Here is a 22,121-nt window from a genome sequence, read left to right on the forward strand (position 1 = left end):
GCCCGACATGAGCTGGAGGTCATAAGCAAATCATATGGAAATGAAAATGAAATAGAACAAAGGGCTTACTTGACTTCACCATACAATGGAGACAATTACAAAATTAAAATAAAGTTAGAAACAAGTAGGCTATGTAATATCCCAGGGAGGAGAAAACTGAAGGAATTATTTAAATACCTTGGTAAAACAGTTATTAATTGCCCCCCCCCTATTCCTTCTTATGCATATTGACTCATTGTTGAATGGAAAAATATGAAAAACTATTAAATAATTAACTAAAAAAACGTACAGGTTTGCTTTTTGTTTCTAACCAATGATACAGAGATGGCATCTATGTCCTGCTGTCCCGCTAGATGGCGATATTCATTCTGTGAAAGATGCTTTTAGACACACACACACACACACACACACACACACACACACACACACACACACACACACACACACACACACACACGCACACGCACACGCACACACACGCACGCACGCACGCACACACACACACACGCGCACACACGCACACACACACACAAACACAGTCGCTTACAAGCCATAACGGAAATATGATGATGGGAATTTCAAAATAAATCATCTCACGTATCCGACGAATAGGCACATAACTATAAAAGACGATTTATTCTGAAAATCCCTACCGGATGTTGGCTTCGCTTTGAGGTAACTTGACAGCGCAGGCAGCTGAACGTGCAGCTAATCAGGTCTGAGGAAGTTGTAGCAGCGGTAACTATGAACCAGCAGGTTGGAGACACTGAGGCGGATGTAGCAGAAGCTGTGGAGAAGCTCAAACAGAAATATCTGGAGAAGAAGAGGAAACAGGTTTGAGCTAAACTATCATTTAGAGGAGAAACGAGACAGTGAATAAAACAACATGTCAGTGAGATGACTGTCACCTAAACAATGCTAGCGTGCTAACACTGTCGGGCTTGTGACGTTTGTTTACGTTTACGTCAGCTAACCAAGTATGAACAATAAACACCTTTAACATAGTTTACTCAACAGCTCCTGTTCTTTGATAACTGTGAACAACTATCTTATTAGTGCAAATTTTAACTGCTAGCTTAGTTGTTGTTTATGCCCTCCTGAGCCAAAACAACCTTTTTAAAAGTTGAATTTGTCTTCTTTCAGCTATGCTTATAGATATTGCTTAAAAGTCCATCCTTGATTCATGTCTATATATTGATCTGTATACATTGATATATTATTGTCTTGTTTTTGTTTCAGTTGCCACCTTCAGAAAACTTTCCCTCAGGAACCAGTGATGGTACGTGAATCACACATGACCTTTCACATGGTGCTTTGACCTGAAGGCATCTGGATTCAGTCTCCATCATTATCCACACTCATTCATATCCATAACTAAAGTGGGACCCAGTCCAGAGCATTTTCAACAGTCCCCGTATGAACCAAAACCAAACCAGTTAAATTCACTGGATTAAGATTCTTGTGTCAGGCAGTTGAAAGGTGATGACACCTCTTCTTGTTTTTCACATTCAAAAACGTGGATTAAATTCACCGTTTATTGAGGTCTTATTGGATTAATGGATGCTTTATCTGTACAATAAACACATTTAAATCAACACATTACCATCTTTGCCAATAACAAGATGATAAAAAAAAAACATTAAGTCAATATGTATCTGAAGTCTCTTTCAGGAGATCAATTTCCTCTCTGACCACTGTAAGGGACTATGAAGAACTAGTAAACCTCAATACATAAAATACAATTATGTCAAACAATAGCAAAATTGGATGAAACAAACTTACTGGTGGCTGCATGGTCTCAAACAAAGGGATTTGTCTGGATACACCCAGATGAGTCATCTTATACAAAATCTTTAATCAGATAGTTGTTTCATCTGACTCGTCGCATCACACTGGTCTTAACCCATTTGTAATTGACTGCATTATAAAAATATGTCTAACATAGCTTTGTGTTGATTCTTTTAGAAGCAGTACAAGGGCTCATCTTGTCCCACAGACCCAGACAACAAAGCAAGGAGTTGAAATGCTACAGCAAAGCTTTAAATGAGCTGTTCAAAGCAGTTACCAACCACCCTGAACAGTAAGTCATGACATAACAGTGCTATAAATCCCAACTGTACATGTTTGTGACTAGTAAGATGTCTTTTCTCAGGTTTGGTAGCGATCATAATAGTCTGCATGAGAGTAATGAGGACCTGAGTGAGGACTTTGCAGCTGACCCACTACAGGACTCTCAGCTGTTTACAGAGACAGGTGAGTGTGTTTCAGAGCAGGGTAATGGTCATGACTGTTTGTGCTTTCTTTGGTAAAATATAAATCAAAGCTGGCCACTTTTAAAGCAAACTCAAAGTAGCAGCTGATGAAATAATTTCCTGAGGGAAATCATTTAAATTAATGATTTCCCTTGACTTGATGAGGTCTTGCATATAAAAAACAAATTTGTGCTTGAATTTCCCTAGACTAGTTCTTGCAATTCATTTTCTTACTTTCCTATTATCATAGAAATTTCTAACTTTTCTTCCCAGTCCCTCTCTTTTATAAATGCAGAAGATAATTGGCAATCCTTGGACTCTACTTTACCTCTATTTGTCCAGATGTGACCCTTCCATTCTGTCTGGATAATAGCCCTGGGTCCCATGAAACTGAGCCAGACCGAGAGTTGCAGAGACCAATCAACCATTTCCCTGACTCATGCTGCTCCTCATCCTTGGTACCAGTAAAGGTTTATCAGGAAATGATGACCATCTATGAACAGCTAAAGGTGAGAGAGCGACTTGGTGTAAGTTTACTGATGTGGCACCAGATGACACCTAAAGATTATGTATCCAGCGTTACACACCAACTCAGAGGCAGAGAATGTTATGATACAAGGGTTCTTGTGTTTTTTTCCTCTCTGTTTTGTTCCCCATGCTGGTATTTAGTGATTTGTCAGGTTCAGTTTGTGTTAGAGAGGGAATGTTGTGTATAAATGATAGTTAAAAGTGCCTGTGTGTTTACAGGCAGAGCGACAAGGCCAGCAGCAGTGGGAGAGGGAGCTGCAGGAACGAGAAAGAAGGCTGAAACAACAGGAGGAGGCTTTTGGGAGGCTGGCCGGAATGGAAGAGCTGCTCCATACTCGCATACTGGCTGTAGAGGAGGTCAGACAGACTCAAAGACTCAAACCTGTCACATTTAACACAAGGGACGACTTTTTTTATTTATTTAACCACACATTGTTCCCATGTCTCCTTTGGGGAAGTAATACTATAGTCCCCAAACACAAACATCTTCTAAATACAGCTAAAAATAATGATAATTATGTCCTAACATGTTTATATTTATTTTCCCATGCGATGTGAAAAGATGACTTTGAACAACACACTGCTACAAAGACAAATCTAACCCGTAAATTGCACCGTAAATTCGGGTTGCAGGTATAGACTAACCAATGAAAGAAATAAACCATCTAGACATTGTTTAGACGTTTAATTATACTCCAGAGTTGTTTCCATGAAGACCAAACAACATAATCTAGCCTGACATGTTATCAGAAACACCAGCAAGAGCTCAGCCAGCTGCAGGATCTTCTTCGAGAGAGAGGAGCAAAGAGAACAAGAGGCTCAAATCCAGCTTTGACACCATCAAGGAGCTGAATGACAACATGAAGAAACAGGTCAGAAGTGTTGATATTGCATCTGTAATAATTGAAGATATTCATTACAATACGGATGGAGAACAAAGATCATCCCAAGCTATTCATTATGTAGACCACTAGAGGGCACTACAACATAAACCTCTTGCATTTGGATGTTGAATAGTGACAGTTATAATAATATCTTTGCTCATTGATTCTTTCTCTGAAGTGCTTCACAAATAAAAAATGTTAACATTAACATTGCATTGATTTAGGGTCAATGGGTTTGCTCTTGTTTACCTACGTTTTTGTGTCCTTTGGAACTTAGAAGTAATTTGTTGCTAATGATCAAAAGTCTCTGCTTCAAAAGCTAATTTGTAAGGAAATATAAAAATGGATCTTGTATCCCCTAATTTTGCATGACCTTTTGATATTCACTGTTTTCACTGAACAGCTGAATGAGATCAGTGAACAGAATAAGAAGTTGGAGAGCCAGTCCAAGAGGGTGCAGGCTCGACTCGAGAACCTTCAGGTAACATATCAACATATCAACCACTATATACAAACACAAATGTTTGGTTAAAAGTGAAAACACATGATTTTTCATACATTAATTGACCTATTCATTTTTCAGAGGAAATGCGAACACGGCATAGCATCTAGAGGTTGTCCGAAAGAGAGCATTCAGAGCATCGAGAGTATTAAATCATCCAAAAAGGAGAGAACTGCTGCCCCTGGAAGACCCAGCATCAAGGTATTTTATTGTGTATGTGTGTTACAGTTAAATGTTCTCAGTATCAGCAACTCTTGCCCCAGTTGTGGCTTCATTGCTTCATTTGATTGTTAATGAGTTAATTGTTAAACCACTGCACGTTCTGCGTTCTAGAGGCACTAGGACACATGTTCAGACTGGATTCTGTATCCTCAATATCTCCACACTCCACCCCCTTTAGCTGCATGATAAATCACAATTTGGGATTTTATTATAACTTGTTAATGATGATAAATATACTGCTGAATACCAATGCATTTTTAATTCAAACATTGTTTTTCCCTTCTTTCTTCAGAGAACACTGATTGAGTTAAACTTTCAATGGCCGTGGTTTTCACAGCAAGGATCACCTTTAGGCTCCAGTATGAAATATTCACATAATACGCCTGTATGTCCTATGACGGAACTATAAATAGTGAGAGAAGGTTGCAGATGACAAATTTGGCAATAATGATTTAACCCTTTATTTGATTCTCCTTCCTTTAGGGCAGCTCCAGTCCCACCTCACTAAAGCTCCTGGCACTTTTATTGGACTGGGTCCTTGACAGACAGACGTTCTCATCAGTAGCAGGAAATGGTGTCGGGCAGTGTCAGCCTCCGGAGGCTGCGCTCAATGACAGATGCCTCAAGGTGGCGCCTTCATTCCAGCTTCACACTGATCATTGAATTTTGTTACAACTCTCATCAGTCACCTATGCTGTCATGATCACAAAAAAGTTTTATTGCAGTCATGATCATAAGTTTTCTTTGTTTGCTCAGGTGCTGCCGTTATTAGCAGATCAGCTTCATCACACACCTTTGTCCGAACCTGACCTCCTCCTCAACCTTCTCCGCCTCATCCACTGGGCTTTGAGACACATGGACAACAGCACACAAGTAAAGATATTATTATTTCAGAGGGTAAAACTAGTTACAGTATGATTAAAGCAATAGTAAAACATGTGGGGATGTATGTTGTTAGCCTCGCAGCTCAGTTTTTACTCATTTCCTTTTTTAACAATGAATATCTAGAATTTAGGATCGACATGAGGGTTAAATTCGTGAATGTGTCTGATATAAGATGTTCAGGAAGTGCTCCTGATAGTTTGATGGACATTTCTTCACTGGTTGAAGTTTTCCAGTGATTCTGCAGCAGATCACTACACCAAAGTCACAGCATGTCTATCTGTATATTGTTTCATGAGACTTTACTGTAAACTATGCATAGCTAGATACTAGTGCAAAACGTGGCACCATGAGATATCCTATGTATTCTTTTCATTTTGTCATTTTTTGCCAAATACTATAAAACAAAAGCTTGTTTACATACCATTTAGGTAGCTTCCCAGTAAAATGGGTTTTTATACATTTTTAAAGGAAGTGACTTAAATTTAGTTTTATTTAGAGGGAGAATTTATTAACATATATACATTAACCACTATGTGTAAATGTGTCAGACTTATCCTAGTTTGCTTTGCTGGGGAGCAACATCCAACCTCTTTCTTAATAGATGATCCTTTCTTAGTTTTTGGTGTTTGGTCCTTGCAGCAGGTAAGTGTAACTGTACAGAAAGCTGCTGGTTCTCTTTCACAACATCCTACCACAGAAACCAGGCGTGACACAAAGTTTTCCCTCGACACAGAGAGGAGCACACATGCACTTCGAGCAGGGGATATCCACTCTATCGTCGTCTGGAGATCCTGTCGAGTCCATCTTGTGTTCGAGTCCCATCTTGTGTTCCGTCAAGAGGCGCGGTTATCTGAAGTCCCCTGCCTGTGTCTGTGCTTTGAACCAGAGTCTGCATTAGAACAGGCTGTTCCTGTGTTATGACTTTGATGAGGATGTGTGTCGTGCTCCATTATACGGCCACATGACCCCTTCCCCCCTTGCTGGTTGAAGGGGTGATGGGTGACAGGACAACATCACACTGATACTACTTAATTGGCTTGATGACTTGCTGCAATCTCCATCTTATTCAAACCAGTATAACACCCTCCAGCCCATATCCCCCATTAGCTCCCTATCTAAACTTTTAATTCCAGCTATGGGCCAGGCTCCATCCGTCAGCTCTGGACCACTTCTGCTCTCCCCTCCAGCTCCCGAGCTCCAGCCCTCTGCTGCAGGGAGGCTCGCCCCTCTGTGTTTGTTTGTCAGGCCATGTCATATCTGCTCAGTGACATGCTTGATGTTTAACCGGAATCACATGCTCCCTTATTGTTGCAACATGTGTTCACTTTTAAGACAAAAACCAACCACTATTGGGGCCACAATACATAAATGGAGGAAGGAAGATGTTATTTAAAATCTTATCCTGTTCTCCTGTTCTTTGGGAATACACAAATCTTTGATGGTAGCTGTAGCTCAATCCATTGATTTATTAGCTGCTGGCTCCCTGACAGGCAGACTTTGTATTTTTTTATCCAGACTTTGAAGAAGCCTATTATAGTCATATCCATATTTTGGATTTAAAAAACTAACTCGATGTGGGCACTGTTATATCTTATTTTGTTTGATAACCAATGTGTTTAAACCGATATATGTGTATTTCACACAGCATGTAGCCCTCTCTGCCACTCTGCGACGGATAGGAGAGGAATTGTCTAAGCCAACTGCTGTGCTGCAAGATCCAGACCTGCCCAAGTCCTGCAGTGTGACTGCTGGACCGCTCAGGAACTGTCCCCTTCACAGGAGCACCTGTAGTCACACGCATATCCTCTCCAGCCTCATTATCCTCCGCACCGTCACACAAGGTATTATTACTGAACACACATGTACATATTGTATCTGCAAGATGGTACGTTAGAAATTAAACTAATGAATCAGCTAAAGATTTAACTATTATTTTCAAGGAAATATATCACTGGCACTCTTTCATCGACATAATTGCTTGTTTTGTCCATCCAAGAGTCCAAATCCCAACGATGTTTCATTATATTGGTAATCAAAACAATAAATAATGTAAGAAGAGCAACGCATTTTTCTGTTACCATAGATTTGAGAATCTGAATTTCCACACATAATAGATTTCCATTTGGGATATGCTGAATTTGTGCCTGATGAAAAAACCAGAGCAGTGTTGGTGTCACTGACTGAATTTTAATCAAAAACCAGCAGACATTAGTCAACAGTAACAACAGTTATGAATTCTATTATAGCGCTCTAGACTTTGGTTTTAATTTAGATACTAGAAAAAAACTGAATGCGATATCCTGCTCTTGTTAATTGGAAGATGATGAAATATTATGGGTTTCAAGCTATTTATCTCTCAGCAAACGGTAAACACACATGTAGCAATAACCCAATGAGTCAAAAAGCTGATTTGAAGTAAATAAGTTGCAGGTGAAGATGTGGTTGGTTTAATTTAACTTGGACCTTGAAAATATGAGCAGTACATCTGTTAACACTTATCACACCTTACTATGTTAGCACCCCACCTGTGTAGGTGTGTAGGTGTGAAGCCACAGACAGGACCTTGTTGTTATCACACTCACTTAAAGTGCTGTGTAAACTTCTCATTTCAATTAAAATTTCCTTGGTAAAGAGGCAGCTGCAGCTGAAAAGTGCTTCACTCCACTTGTCTGTCTGCACCCAACTATTAAAGTTGATGGCACATGGCTGTGTCAATCAGTTCAGTTTATTAGATGATACACACTAGAATGTTGGTGTAATGGTGGTCCGTCCATCTCTGTAATTCAGACCCAATCTCAATAGTTATGCATAGATCCATGACTCCTGAGTAAAATGATTGTTACTCACTTTGACCAAACATGTTCAATTCAGAGATTAATGCTTAGTCAATCTTAACCATAACTCTTTTGAGAATTTGCCCAATCATCACAAACCTTGGTAGACATCTGAAGGCCTTGGCTGGGAATTGGCCAACCAAAGTATTTTCTACCCATATGGGGCGCCACAATACAAATACCCAAAATATGTACCTCAAAACACATTGGTCAATATTTCATAAATTAAGAGGGCCGGCTGTAGAAGCAAGAATTAATTAATTGAAATTAAGTGTTTCCAAATGTATTGAATGAATGAAAACGGGTATAGACATTCACATTCTCCAAAGGATAAATTATAATAACCTTCTTTATTGCTTAACGTTCAGGCACCAACTTCAGGTTAAAATGTCAATTATTTTAGTGCTTTGGTTTGTAACCACAGGGAAACAAGTGGTGGAGCTACATTGCTCAGAAAAGGCAACACATTCATGAGAGGGGCCATTGCTTAGATGATCATCTCATAACTACTTTTAAAACAGGATGAGATGTGGCATGATCTTAGTGTTTACAAGTATCGAAAGTGTGAAACTTCTCAATCGGTTGGATTGCAAAGCTCATTTTAATTAAAAAGGGATGTCGAGCTTTGAGCTGCATTTCCTCTGCCCCCTGACCTCCCACACTATAAAACTCAGGGCACACACAGTGGATGCAGCCTCCATTTCCTGATGTATTTCATGTCACCCTATAAAACGATTTTCTGTCCATCTGCTCGCCAGGTTTGCTTTCTACTTTTGTCTGGATTGATGTAAAACCAGATTAGTCAAAATAGTGAGATGATTCTTACCCTTCGTATATATGGGGGTATTACCCAATAGAAATATATTCTCTCATGTCAGGTGTTATAAATCTCACACTTCTAATTCTCAGGATTATTTGAATTGATCGCAGATCATATGTTGGATTTCAACGGGTGTGTTGGATTTTGGGCTTAAAGTGAACATCAGAAGAATGGCAGGCGTTATAACCAGAGTGTTAGTTGGGTAAAGATGTGTAAGGATCGTTGGGGGAGTAATTTCCTGTTGCTGAGCAGATACAACAATAAGAATACAGTATATAGGACCAATATAAGATTTGTCTCCCTGGAATTATTTCATCATTTATCTTACAGTCCCAATCTGTGTCCGCTGAAAAACTATATTGCCATTGCAAGAGGAAAATGACTTTTACATTTAATGTAAAACAGAATCAAGAATCTCTTCATGTGAATATGTTTCTCTTCATCTTGTCTGCAGCTGACGTGTTGGCCCAGGCTCTGGACAGCCTCCACAGCGAGCTGACAGCCGAGGAGAGCCGAGGCCTCTTCATCCACTCTGGAGGAGTGTGTGTGCTACTCATGGTGTTAAGAGCGGGCCGTGGCTCACACACACCTATAGACATCCTGATGCAGCTAACTGAACCATCTCGTAAGCATGAGCCCTGGAACTGCTGTGTAGGAACATGGACTGTATATAGAGATGGACGATGTGTCTTTAAATTAACCCTCTATCTGTAAATTAAGTCAAATATCTTCGATACGAACAATTCCATCTTTTTAGTTTAGTCCATGTCCCATCACCATATACAAGTTTAATCAAACTGTAAATTTGAACGTGACAGTTACACTCTGTGTGGTTTCCTGAGTCAGTTAGTGCTTCAATAGCACCTTACCTGTGACCTCAAGAGTCACTTTTACAATTACTTAGTGAGCTATGCCTGAAAAATCATCTGTGGTTGATGAAGCCTTGAAAGCTTCTGTAATCACTCAGATTTATAGACTGTCTTTACTATCACTATTTACTTTGATTAATACCAGCTCCTGCTGCAGTGGCTCTCCATCCCTCCTCTTCTTATAAAAACCACATGTTATATGTAAAAGTTACTGGAGTGGCATCAATCATAAGCACTGATCAGGCAGGTTTACAAGTTGAGCGCACAAAACTTGGAACGTCCATCACCTCTGGAATCTTTTTTGTTTGAAAGACGAGTTGATGTAGATGGACGTGGAGGAGAGAGCAGCTGCTGTGTGTTTGCATGGTATAGCGAGTTTGGCAGGGATATGAACCATATCATTTAAGACTGCTGTACGCTAACACACAGCAGAGCTGTTCACCAGAGGCGGCTGCGGCCAGAGCTGTGCATGTATACATAGTTGTGTATGTCAGGGGGACTGTAAGTCTAGCAGGAATTGCTAATGATTATGTTTTACAAGCAGTAATGAGGGAAGACGGTAAAGGGGTGAGGGAGAAGGGGAGAGAGGCTTACACCTGAATACTGCCAATAAAACAAAAACAAGAGGCCTAGCTCGACACAAAGCACTCGGACAGACAGGATGCCTGTGGTCATACTGCGACAACTTGACGGCTTGTATAAAGTTCAGTCACAAACTCAAAAATTTACACAACACATTGTGTGATTGGCACAAAGTGCCACTCGAACACTCTCTGGTAACAGTGTTTTACTGGCTTTGACTGATGGTAAACAGTGGCTACATTAACCAAACTTCATACGGTGGATTCAACTTCCATGGTCACATATGGACCCACTTTCTGTGTATATTTCCATTCTTTTCAAGCTGGCCACAGTGGAGAGGATGTGTTTGCCGTTGTATGTTTTGATAGTGTTGCAGTTTCACATTTCTTACTATTTGTTTATCACTGCACCTTTGTTATTAATCATGACACGCACGAGGAATGTGTGGGATGTGGCAGGCATTTAAAAGAAGATCAGAATAATCAAAATCAGAAGACCGGGCTTTTAGATAAGATGGAAAATAAGTTATTTGAGACCCAGAACTTTTACTTCAATTTTACCGTAAAAAACAAGCTGGTTTTAAACAGCTTTTGACTTTTCTGTGAAATTTTATTACATCCACTCAATGCAGTTGCAAGCTGGTGTATTGTCATTTTCTTCATCTTGAATTCCCTTATCCACATAAGTGGTTTAAAACAGGGAAGAGTTGCTTGTTTGAAGGAGCAGGAATGTGACTTTAGTAGAAACAAATGTTTGTTTATTAAGAACCGACTAATTTTAGGATTCATGAGGTTGACATTTGCTCCTATTAATGTAAAAAATGTGCAGCTTCCATCTGTGTGGATTGATGCTGATGTCCTTCTTCTGTTTCATCTCCCTGTGTGTGAGGTTTTTGTTTGATGAAGGGAAGGTCAGAGTTAACAGTGACAATATGGACGCTCTTCCAAATGCACTAATCCCAGAACCCTTCTGACCAGCATCTGTGACGCTGTCTCATTCAGTTTGATCATTTGAGTTTTCATGGTTTGTTTGCGTGTCCATGTAGTTTTCATTTCTTTGCAAATTTTAAAAGTATGATCAAATGATCGTAATCACTTCCATCTCCTCAGAAGTTTTAACATAAGTCGAAAATGTGGTGCTCATCAGCAAAATGGTTTTGTTAAAAGTTCTGTCTTCCCTTTGCTTGTGTGCAGGCTACCTGAATCCCTTCCTGGAGGCTTGTAGCTGTGAGGACTTTTTCCGAACAGCATCCCAGCTCCTGAAACACCCTCGTCTGGAGCTCCCATCACTGGAGAAGCTTTCTATCCTTCTGCAGAAACTCTCCAGCGACAGGTAGGCACAGTGAAAAACACCACTCATCGTTGTGCTGCTGTTTGCGTCTTGTCGATTTTTTTTTTGTACACGATAAAATGTTGCATAACTTTTACATTTTCGTGGAATTTTTTGTCAGTTTATTTCCACTCTTTTCTGCTACTGTCAAGTCTTGTTACTCACTCATATTTATGTAATACGCAATGTGCATAGAGATATTTTATCCGCACAGAATGAAGACACGTGAAGTCTTTTGACTGACTGTCTTTTGTATGGTTTCATTTTGTCCAGGAAGAACCGTCGTCTGTTTGAGCTGAGCTCTCTCCACCTCCAGATACAAGAGCTGCATCACAAAACCAGTCACACACACACTTTCCTCTGCCTCAACCTCAGGTCCATTCTCCACAACCTTAAATAACACACACACACACACACACACACACACACACACACACACACACACACACACACACACACACACACACACACATCTGCTGGAATGTAGAGTTTCTTGAAAAGGTCAAATTAAAGAAAATTCTATTCTCTTGAACACGTTGCTCGGCCTTTCAAGTCCACCCCAACAGTAATTGCTTTATGTCCGACTGTAAAGTTCCTCTGCGCTCCGTGCCTCTCTATAACATATGCACACCCACATTCTTTATTTATGTAGCGATGTTTTTGAAGTTCTCTTGTCTGTCAAAAGTACTTTAACGTTGTTTATGTTCTGTGCTTCGTGACTCCTCTTGTTTTCTGTGTCCCACAATGCTAATCTGATGTTTTTGTGTTTTCTGTGGTGGAAGACCTTGTATAAAATGCGTGTCATACTTCTCAGGGGCCTTAATGGGAGTCTCATGTGCTCAGAGGAAAAGAGCCTGTGACCATGAGGCTTTTTAATGGCAATAAACAAAAAAGAACTAAAGAACATTTAAGATCGGACTGCATATAAAAATGCCAAAATGCATATGTTTTGTATCAACGTCTTATTTGTTTGCATGGGTGGGTTGATGGGAGTAATGGCCTCAGTATGGGACACACTGGTTGTATTGGTTGATGGGGAAGATTGGAGGGACTGGAACAATCCCAGCTGCTATTTAAAATATATTTATAGAAAACCAATGGGAAGTGCTTGACCACTCAGGATTACAAAGGGTGAATTAACTTTTTAAGGCCCCGGAGGATCTGCATTCCGTTTACTGTAGACTATTTTATTGAGTGTACTTGTACACTGCAAAGCCCTTGAATTAAACAGGAATGCAGAATTTGAAAATATAACCCTGCAGAGTAAACAAAATCAGTAACACATAAATTCACAATTAATGAAAACGAACATTTAATGCAAGGAAGATCTTGGTTCTGGGGGGAAAAAGTTAGATTGAGTTTCAGTAGAGACTCGGGTCTAAAGCAAAGCTTTCTTTGATTTTAGTTTACACAGGGTTCATACATGCATCTGTTATTGATATCAGTACTGATAAATAAATTATGCCTAATGACTTTAGTTGCATAGATTATATGTGTTTTAAAGCATTTGTTAGTTGGCAGGATTACACAAAAACAATCCTGGCGTAGAAAAAAGATTGATCAACTACAGCTTTTCAAAAAATTTGTGAATTTCTCAAGTGCTTATATGAATGAATGAATGGGACTGTTTTGCAGATCTTGATAATAAAGAAGTATTTTTATTGGGGTGATCTTTCTTCTGCTACAAAATTCCTATGAATATTATCAGAGGGTTTCATGTAACTAGTTTGCAGACTCTGTGCACATTGTTTCCATCTCTTAGAATACATGTATATGCAGTATGGTGATAAAGTGGCCAATCAGCCGTAGAATACGCACTCCCTATTTGCCACTCTAGTTTTTATTTGTTTAAATGATGGGCATAATATTCCTGTTTAATTCAAAATTGAGAAAAAGCTGTATTTTCTCTCATGGCAGAAGTGTGACAGTCAGTGTTTAACCTGGAGGATTCAATCCGCCTCCTGGAGAAAACCTATGAGAACAAAGATGTCTGAAATGAAACATTTTGCCAAAACAAATGCAACCTGTTTTAGATGTTTGAGTTGAAGTGAATCCTCGAGTGATAGCAGACGCTTGGAAACTGTTTACATCTGCACAAAGCATTATGGTTAATATAATACAGTAGTCCCACTGGCAGAAAACGAGACGTGCGCTGGTACTGTAATAGAAACGGGCATTATTCAGGCAAATAACCATGAAAAGAATCAGAAATGGAAATCGGACAAATTTACGACATCATGCATCCATTAAACAAGCTCAGCCACTCTTGTGTTGATCTGTGTTGAAGGTTCTGGAGCTTATGGTCCGAGGTGATAAAGGTTCAAGAATGAGCTGTAGCCTATAGTTTAGCCCATTTAATAAGGAATGTTATTACCCCAAATTACTTTGGGTTTTAACCACTTCTGTATTATGTGGCAGGCACTCCAACACATGGTAAAAGAACAATGGTAGAAGTTGTTGATATGCAAGATGACTGGAAAAAGACTTATTTTTACTGCCCCTTTAAACAATTATTGTGCTGTTATCCTATAAGTGGGATCATTTTATTCTCTTCAGTGGATTTAACTAAATTACCAGGGCATGGATAGAGCAACCCCCCCCCCCCCTTTCCCACCAAGCATGTAAGCCTGATTAAGTTTTAGCCTACACTAAATTCTTTACTCTGTTACTCTTTTTTCCTGCTTCACTGACTGTAAACAGCCACAAGCAGAAGGAGATTATGTTATGAGATAAAAGAGGGTTTTGTTGGCAGCACCGTGGAGGAGGAGAGTATTTACATTTCTCCCTCATTGGGGCTGTTGTGAATTTTGGCGCATCTGGATGATATCAAATGGAAACAACAGGCTTTATGATCAACAGAAGAGCAAACTGTAGATAAAGGCCACTTAAAAAAAAACCAAACTGTAGATAAAGGCCACATAAGAAAAAAAAGTTTTCGTCAAGTCGCCCGAAACACGACATTAAACCCGACGATAGAAGGCAGCCTTCGGACAGCCTCAGATCTTGAATTGGTTGGCATTAACGTGATGTGATCCAATCACAAGGGAGCGCGTGACTCCACACGCTCGTCGTGATCGGATCTCGGATCAAACCTCACTTCACCCCCATGTGCAAATAAACACGCGAAGATGCAATGCATGGTGGGAAACAGCAGGGAGAAATCAAAATAACAAAGACAATGCGTTCAAGGCAGAGCAAATAACTTCTGTTGTTGTTGCTACAGTTTAAATGACTCCTGCACTGGTATGTGAATGTATTTCCGCTAGCACAGTGGTCAGTTGAGTAGGTGGTCCTTCAATGTGACCAGGACCATATCAGCGTTCACAATACTAAAAGAATGTGGACTCGTGAGGTTGGATCTCTATCCGATCTCAGTGCTTTCACACCTGTCTCCACACAGATTGTCCTCAGCGACTGTGTGAAACCTTCAATGTCAGTGCTCGGAAATGTGAAAACCTTCTTTGTCACTTTAAGGCAGATGCCGTGGTTTGTGCAGTCACTCTGTAAAACCCTCATAAGATTATCATCCACTTCTTCTGCCTCGGCTCTGCAGACAGAATACAAATTAATTGAAAACAGGAGTCTAGTGTGAAGCTGCTTGTCACTTACTGCCTCCATGAACTCATCTGTTGTTCTGGCAAAGCAATAACTTGGAGCCACTGAGCATAATGGTGACACATGACAGCCTATCAGATTTGGGCTGTTCATCGACTCAGAGAATGAATGTAACAATGCCAGGCTACAGATCAAGCCAGGCACAGCAAGACTTGGGCACATCTGTGTTTGTCAGACCTGGCAAAATGTCTGTCTAGTCCTTACTTTAAACATCAGTTTCTCCATCGACTGATCCCAGCCTGGCACTGATTAAAGATGACCCTGATGTGACACGCTGTCTTCTCACTTTCTGCTGGCTCCGAAGATGCTGAAACGCTTTGTAGTCACAGAGACAGACGACGGTCACAAACACTTCCACTTAGACAATTATAAACACCTCTCAGTATCATGCGGTCACCGCTAGTGACCTCACAAACTTATGCTTTTAAACTCAAAGTTTTGGACCATGTTCCACGAGCACTTTTAGTGAGGACAATGTGCTCAGACAGTTGAAGATATTGAAATATGTGGAAAAAGCTTGATACGGATCTTTTTTAAACTTTAATCACAACATTTGATTGTCATGGTCCAAACTCCAGCCCAACACCTCTTCATCCAAACATCCTACTTCCACGCAGTTGACATTTATTCTATTGAAGGGCCCAGAATTTCCTCAACCTGAAACCAGTTTTAAATAACTGATCGAAAACAACATAGCTTCACCGCAGTGTATTTGCCACAGTCATGATATTAGCTTCTTTGTGCAGATATTGCAGGAAGTGAAACGTTTTAAAAACTTGGCAATGGATGCAAAAAAATATATGTATGTTGTCTTTGAATTAAATCTGGGGTTTTTGCTAAATGTAATTGTCCCATAATGATGTTCTTGTGTGCCTATAAATTAGAATAAATATGTATATATACTGTATATAATTTACATTTCTGTAGAATGGAGAGTGTATTTTCACCAAAATACTGCAGATAAAAGACACAGAAACAGATATTTTGGTAAAAATATGACAATGAGCAAGTGGATTGACAGTTTAAAATGGGAATCTATTGTAGCCGACTTGAATTCAAGGTGAAGGAACCAAGTTCCCACAGATGCTTTTCAAGCGTAATGGGAACGAGTCTCTGACAAGGAAATACATTCTGGGTGGAGTATCACATGAACAAGGCCTTATTGCCTATATGCCTCCTTCAGGAACTGCCGACGGCTGATTTATTTACTTTCATGACTTCAGTGAGGTCTGGTCTGCAGTCAGCGCAGCGGTGTCTGGTCCGTGTTCTCTAACGCGCTTAACTCTCACCCACAGGGATTTATGTGCTGATCTTGATTTATGTTTGAGGTTTTTTTCAGTGGACCAAAATTCGGAAAATTGCTCGGCCTCCTCTGGTCTGGCTGGTAAACCTCATTAAAATGTTATTTGGTAGGTGGGAGGAGACTGGCAGGGGGAAACATTAGTGGTTCCACTTCAGCACAACCATAAAATCAAGTCAAACGGCGATTTGACGTGGCAGACCACCAAATGTATATTGTTTCCACGAGCCGCAATATGCATTTATATGCTGATTGAGTAATGCAATAAGGACGTGGAGGTTGTGGTAATATACCTGGCTGTAAATAAAGTTAGTGTTTGAAGGAGCTGAGAGTGGAAGCAGCTGTCGGGGGTTATTCTTTGCAGACGGGCTGGGATCGTACTCGCTCCTAAATTTTGTTTGGTTTTCACTTATTTTATTTGACAATTTTTTTACATTTCATTTAGCTGACGCCTTTATCCAAAGTGACTTACTATAAGTGCATTCAACCGTGAGGTTAAAAACTCAGAACAACAAGAATCAAGAAAGTAGAATTTTCTTCAAGCAAGCCAAACTGCAAAGTGCTATAAGTCAGTGCGATATAAGTGCTACTAAAGCATTTATTCAAGATATAGTCCGAAGAGGTGTGTTTTTAGTGTGCAATGGAGGATGTGTGTAGGCAGACTTTCTGCTGTCCTGATGTCATTGGGGAGCTCGCTCCACCATTTAGGAACCATGAGAGCAAACAGTCGTGATTTTGTTGAGTGATTAGCTCCCAGTGAGGGAGCAACACGCCGATTGGCAGATGCAGATTGGAGTGGACAGGCTGGGGTGTAAGGTTTGACAATGTCCTGGATGTAGACTGGACCTGCCAGTAGTGAGAGGACAGGGTTCGGACACAGATTCTCTCCAAGTTGCCCGGTAAGTGTGCTCGTTGAGGTAGGATGAGAGCAGGGAGAGAGCAGAGCCTGAGTCACCCAGATCCTGACGGGAGGAAATAAGGATCTGATTGTTCACTGTGTCAAATACAGCAGAGAGGTCTAGAAGGAGGAGGACAGAGGAAAGAGAGGCTGCTCTAGCAGTGTGAAGTTGCTCAGACACAGCAAGGAGGGCAGTCTCTGTTGAGTGTCTTGCCTTGAAGCCAGACTGGTGAGGATTGAGTAGGTTGTTATGGTGAAGACAGGAGGAGAGTTGATTAAAGATAGCTCGCTCGAGAGCTTTGCAAAGAAAGGGACGAAGAGAGACAGGTCTGTAGTTGTTTACTTCAGACGGGTTGAGGGAGGGTTTCCTCAGGAGAGGATTTACTCCCTCCTCCTTCAGAGAGTTGGGGAAACAGCCAATTGACAGGGAAGTGTAGATAAGATGGTTGAGAAAAGGAAGAAGGTCGGGAGCAATAGACTTCAAGCAGAATGTTCTTCTTCAGACTTATGTTAGGCACACAGTCACCATCTTAAATAACCAAATCCATTTTGATAAACTCAATATGAATAAAATTAGAATAAACAAGTGACCTGCGTTCAGTAGCAGCCGTGGCTGGGACTCATCAATGTTATAGACCATGACAGCAACAACTGATCCTTCAGCTCGGGGTTCTGCGTCCCGAGTCAAGCTTCACAGAAACCAGAATAAACAGGTGAACAGCTCTGTGTGCAGCAGCGGTGGCACAGCTTCAGAGGTCTGTGTATTGAGTCCTGCTGCCTGTTTTCTTTTACTTGCGGCAGCTCGATAGCCGCAGCTCATTTTTACAGTTTCAGAGTGAAAGCTGCAACCAGCATCACCACAGGCCGAACAAAACAGCCTATCTCAAACAAGTCTTTGTGGAAAGGGCTCTGCACAATATAAAGTCATCATACAGAAATAATGTCACATGAAGAGTGTCCATAAAAGGTTAAAGCTGAATAGTCTTTAGCGTCCATAGACATCTCTGTTTATTTCTAAATTGTCTAAATAGTCATAGTCAGGGTCAAGCTGTGCTATTGGAAAAAAGCAATTAGTTCTTATATGGGGGAATTATTGTGCATTAAATGATTTCAAATGATTTTTCCAAACTTGTACTGGAGTTAATGTCAGTTGAAAGAAATGCAATTACACAGAGTGCCAACAGTTCATCCTATGCTTTAGACGCTCAGTAGGAAATACACCTGACTGAGGTGTGGACACTAATACCTGGACTGTTTGATGTGTTTGCAGGTGGCTGACAGGGGATGAGTGTCTGCATGAACCTTTTGTGTTGGGGGGGTTGAATTAGTGTCATGGTTGGCACTCCCTGCCCTGAAGAGCCTGTACGGCTTCCTCCTCCTCATTGAAAGTCAAGCCAAGCCGAGCACTTATGACGCAGAAACAGACCCTGAAGACACACGCACACACACACGCACACAAAAGTGTACCCTTGTGTTATTAGAGTAAGAGGCTCTTCAAATTGGATGGATTATTTTGTGGGCAATTTTGAGAGTTTGAAACATGATGAGAGAAAGACCTCAATGCTGCCCCAATGCCCCACAGCAGCATCACTGGCATTTCCACTGCCAGACAGACCCTCAATGAAGCAGCCTTAAGATCCCCAGCCAGAGCGCGCACACACACACACACAGACACGCACACACACACACACCTAATTGTTTAGCTAAGGCCTCGGGAATCTTGGCACAAACACACAGTGAAAGCCTGATGATAGAGTTGTTCGCTGAGGTGACATCTGTAGAAGCTAATGCCACGTTGCTGGGAAAAAAAAGTCTTCAGTATAAAAAAGATAAGTGAGGGCAGAAGAGGAATTTACATTAACGTTGTCCAGGATAAAATTCCTCCCAGTTGAGAAAACGTTGTAGAGTTGATGCATCGCTTATTAATCCTGTGATAGATAAATGAAGTATCTGGAACGAGGAGTTCAGGGAAGTTCTGTTTTGTTCTTCATCATTTGGTAACAATAAATAATGACGAGTATATAAAAGCTTTTCATAAAGGAGAAATTAGTTATGTTTAATCTGGAGGGGAGAAGTAGTTTGGCTTCTTGACCTGAAGTCGAAAGCCACTGGATGAGATGAAAGTGCATTTGAAAGCCAGAACTAATCCCTGAATGCACTTATGGTCCATTAATCTTATCCTAGTGTCTTTTTTTTTTAATTAAATGAAGCATTGAGGTAATGTGCCACATTTAATGACCTATAATTAACTGTGGGACTTTTAAATGCTCTGGAAAATGTTATGATTAGGGATTTTCCACTCTGTGTCTCTAATCAATTAACCAACCTTGTCAATGTCTTCTGTAATGGTTATTGATATGTCCTCAGTCCTTCCTGGACCTTTAATGTGTTTCAATATCCTACACCTCTGACATGATGAATTTTAGAACATAGGACAAGATGGAGAATAACCCTTGTTTAACATGAATCATGATATACCTCAAGTATGTGTATCAATAAGTGCTAAGGGTTACTGTAGATTGTATAGAAAGTCATTAATTCAATTGTTCCATTGTATATGCTAAATATATTTTTAAACAATCATATTTGTCATTAAGTTTATTGCAACAACCCTCTACCATCTTTCTTAGCATCTTTATTTAAATAATTTCCATCACCCCTCCTGCGCTCAGTGACATATATAGATACTGTACGTATATTTATCCAATTTTTCATCATGATGTATGTTTCATACTATTTTTCAGAATAATAACATGATAATGACATTTCACTACCACTAATTTGTCCAAACTGAAATATCACAGCGTTAATGGGAAAGATTCATTTATGGTTTTTCATTAGAGCCATATGAGGTCTGGTGTTGTGTTATTCATGAGTGGTTCTGTGAGAATGGACGGACATGAAGTACTTCCTGTAGCGATTCCTCCATTCCTCAGCTCAGCGCAGCTCTCAGTGGGCAAATGGGCACGGAGAAGTACTGGAGTGAGTGATTTATGACTTGTTTGAAGGTTGGTTGAGTCCGTGTCCCTGTGGGAACAAATCACTGACATGAGTCACTCACTCAGTGTGAGTCTAACTTCAAGTCATTTGGTTTGCAGGAGGTTTGAAGAAGTTTGTCATTCATAGAAGGGAAATGCATCAAAGCAAGTCTATAGATAAATACTTATTGTGTAATTCGCTAACACATGTAAGTGAAAGAGCTCAACCTACTGCTTATCTCGATTAAGCAACTGTTAACATTTGAGGTACATCTGATTGGAAACCACAAGCAACATTTAACAATCAGAAGTTTCCCGAAGGTCCAGTCCACCGTCACTCGTCTCAAACAAAAGTCAGATACCGAGCCATTTTTTCATTACATCTTTATTAATGTATACACTATGTACAATAATAATTTATATATACAGTTATACTTTGGTTCTGTGATGGCTTTGCATGTGTGTTTCTACATGTTCTACTATAAGGTGTGTGCTACTGAGGTAAGAAATCCATGTTTGGTTTCTGTATATCAGCATAATATACTGTGTGTTAGACAAGATGCTGCGTGCCTGGAGTCAGGGCTTGGATCCATTTCATTTCAATTCAGTCCAGCAATTATATTATTTACAAAGCTCAACAGCATAAAACATCATAGAAATAACTAGTTAAACATGTTTCAAATTTAACTGGATCTGATGAAGACGGCCCTGCTCTGATAAAGCAGTTATATTTATCGTGAGCTTTTTCTTTGCCTGGACAAGAGATTTTTAAAGGAAATAAACTATGAATAGACGCTTGATGAACATGCACATTAATTTAAAGTACCGGGGTCCAGCCCCAGAGTTTGCAGTATTAAAAAAAGAATGAACAGAAAGCAGTCGAAAAGGAGAACTTGGCAGCAGGTGATGTGTTTGATTCTGTGCAGATCAGTCATGGGACATTATGCTGACAACATCAGGCATCAGATAAAGATCAGTCCCGTTCCCAAGAAATTAGATCAAAGTCCGCCTTGGCATTGCTGGTTCCAGCTGAGTTTTGAAGCTTCACCAGCACAGAAAGCCGGACGTTGACCAGCATCTTATCTGTCGGCTCTAATCTGTTATTAATGAAGTGCATCAAACGTGACGCTCTTCGTAAAGTTTAACCTGATGCTGTTCGGAGCCCCCCCCCCCTTCAGTCTCTGTGCATATTAACCGTAACCCGTCTTCGGCTACTTTTCAGAAGTGGACAACCCACACGCCTGCACATTGTTCTCATTTGCTATATTGGTCCCATAGGGTAGAGGAGAGCTTAAATCCTGTCTGAGCATGACTGAGCTGAGCGGGATCAGACGCTGCAGGACGAGCGTACCGTGCTTCCACCGCGGCCGGTGCTCGCAGCGCAGAACCCCCCCGGAGGCACTTAGTCATGCCTGTTGCTGTGGCATCTCTACATTTTAATGCACGTTTTTTTATAGATTTTCCACTGGGCTTTCAGTGGTTAAGTGGCCCTAAATGCTTAATTGGGTGATGGAAATCACAGGCACTTTGCACCCGCTCTGTAAACCACAACACCTCAGCCTATTAGGGGCCCGGCAAGCCACACGCCAAATAATTAGGACTGGCGGCAGCGCTAGACCGCAG

At 40.5% G+C, this 22,121-nt stretch overlaps 1 protein-coding gene across 1 annotated transcript; it reads left to right on the forward strand.

Moving 5' to 3' along the window:
- Positions 1-744: 744 nt before the first annotated feature.
- LOC133022241 (coiled-coil domain-containing protein 138-like) lies at positions 745-12,107 on the forward strand. The gene is given in 16 exon segments (XM_061089275.1): positions 745-834; positions 1,240-1,279; positions 1,966-2,080; positions 2,153-2,253; positions 2,595-2,761; positions 3,000-3,137; positions 3,531-3,569; positions 3,572-3,652; positions 4,068-4,145; positions 4,248-4,367; positions 4,872-5,015; positions 5,145-5,261; positions 6,919-7,114; positions 9,382-9,552; positions 11,572-11,710; positions 11,981-12,107. Coding segments are annotated over 16 exon segments (1,863 nt in total).
- Positions 12,108-22,121: the final 10,014 nt, after the last annotated feature.

This window comes from Limanda limanda, chromosome 16 (assembly GCF_963576545.1).
Source record: "Limanda limanda chromosome 16, fLimLim1.1, whole genome shotgun sequence".
Lineage (NCBI taxonomy): Eukaryota > Metazoa > Chordata > Actinopteri > Pleuronectiformes > Pleuronectidae > Limanda > Limanda limanda.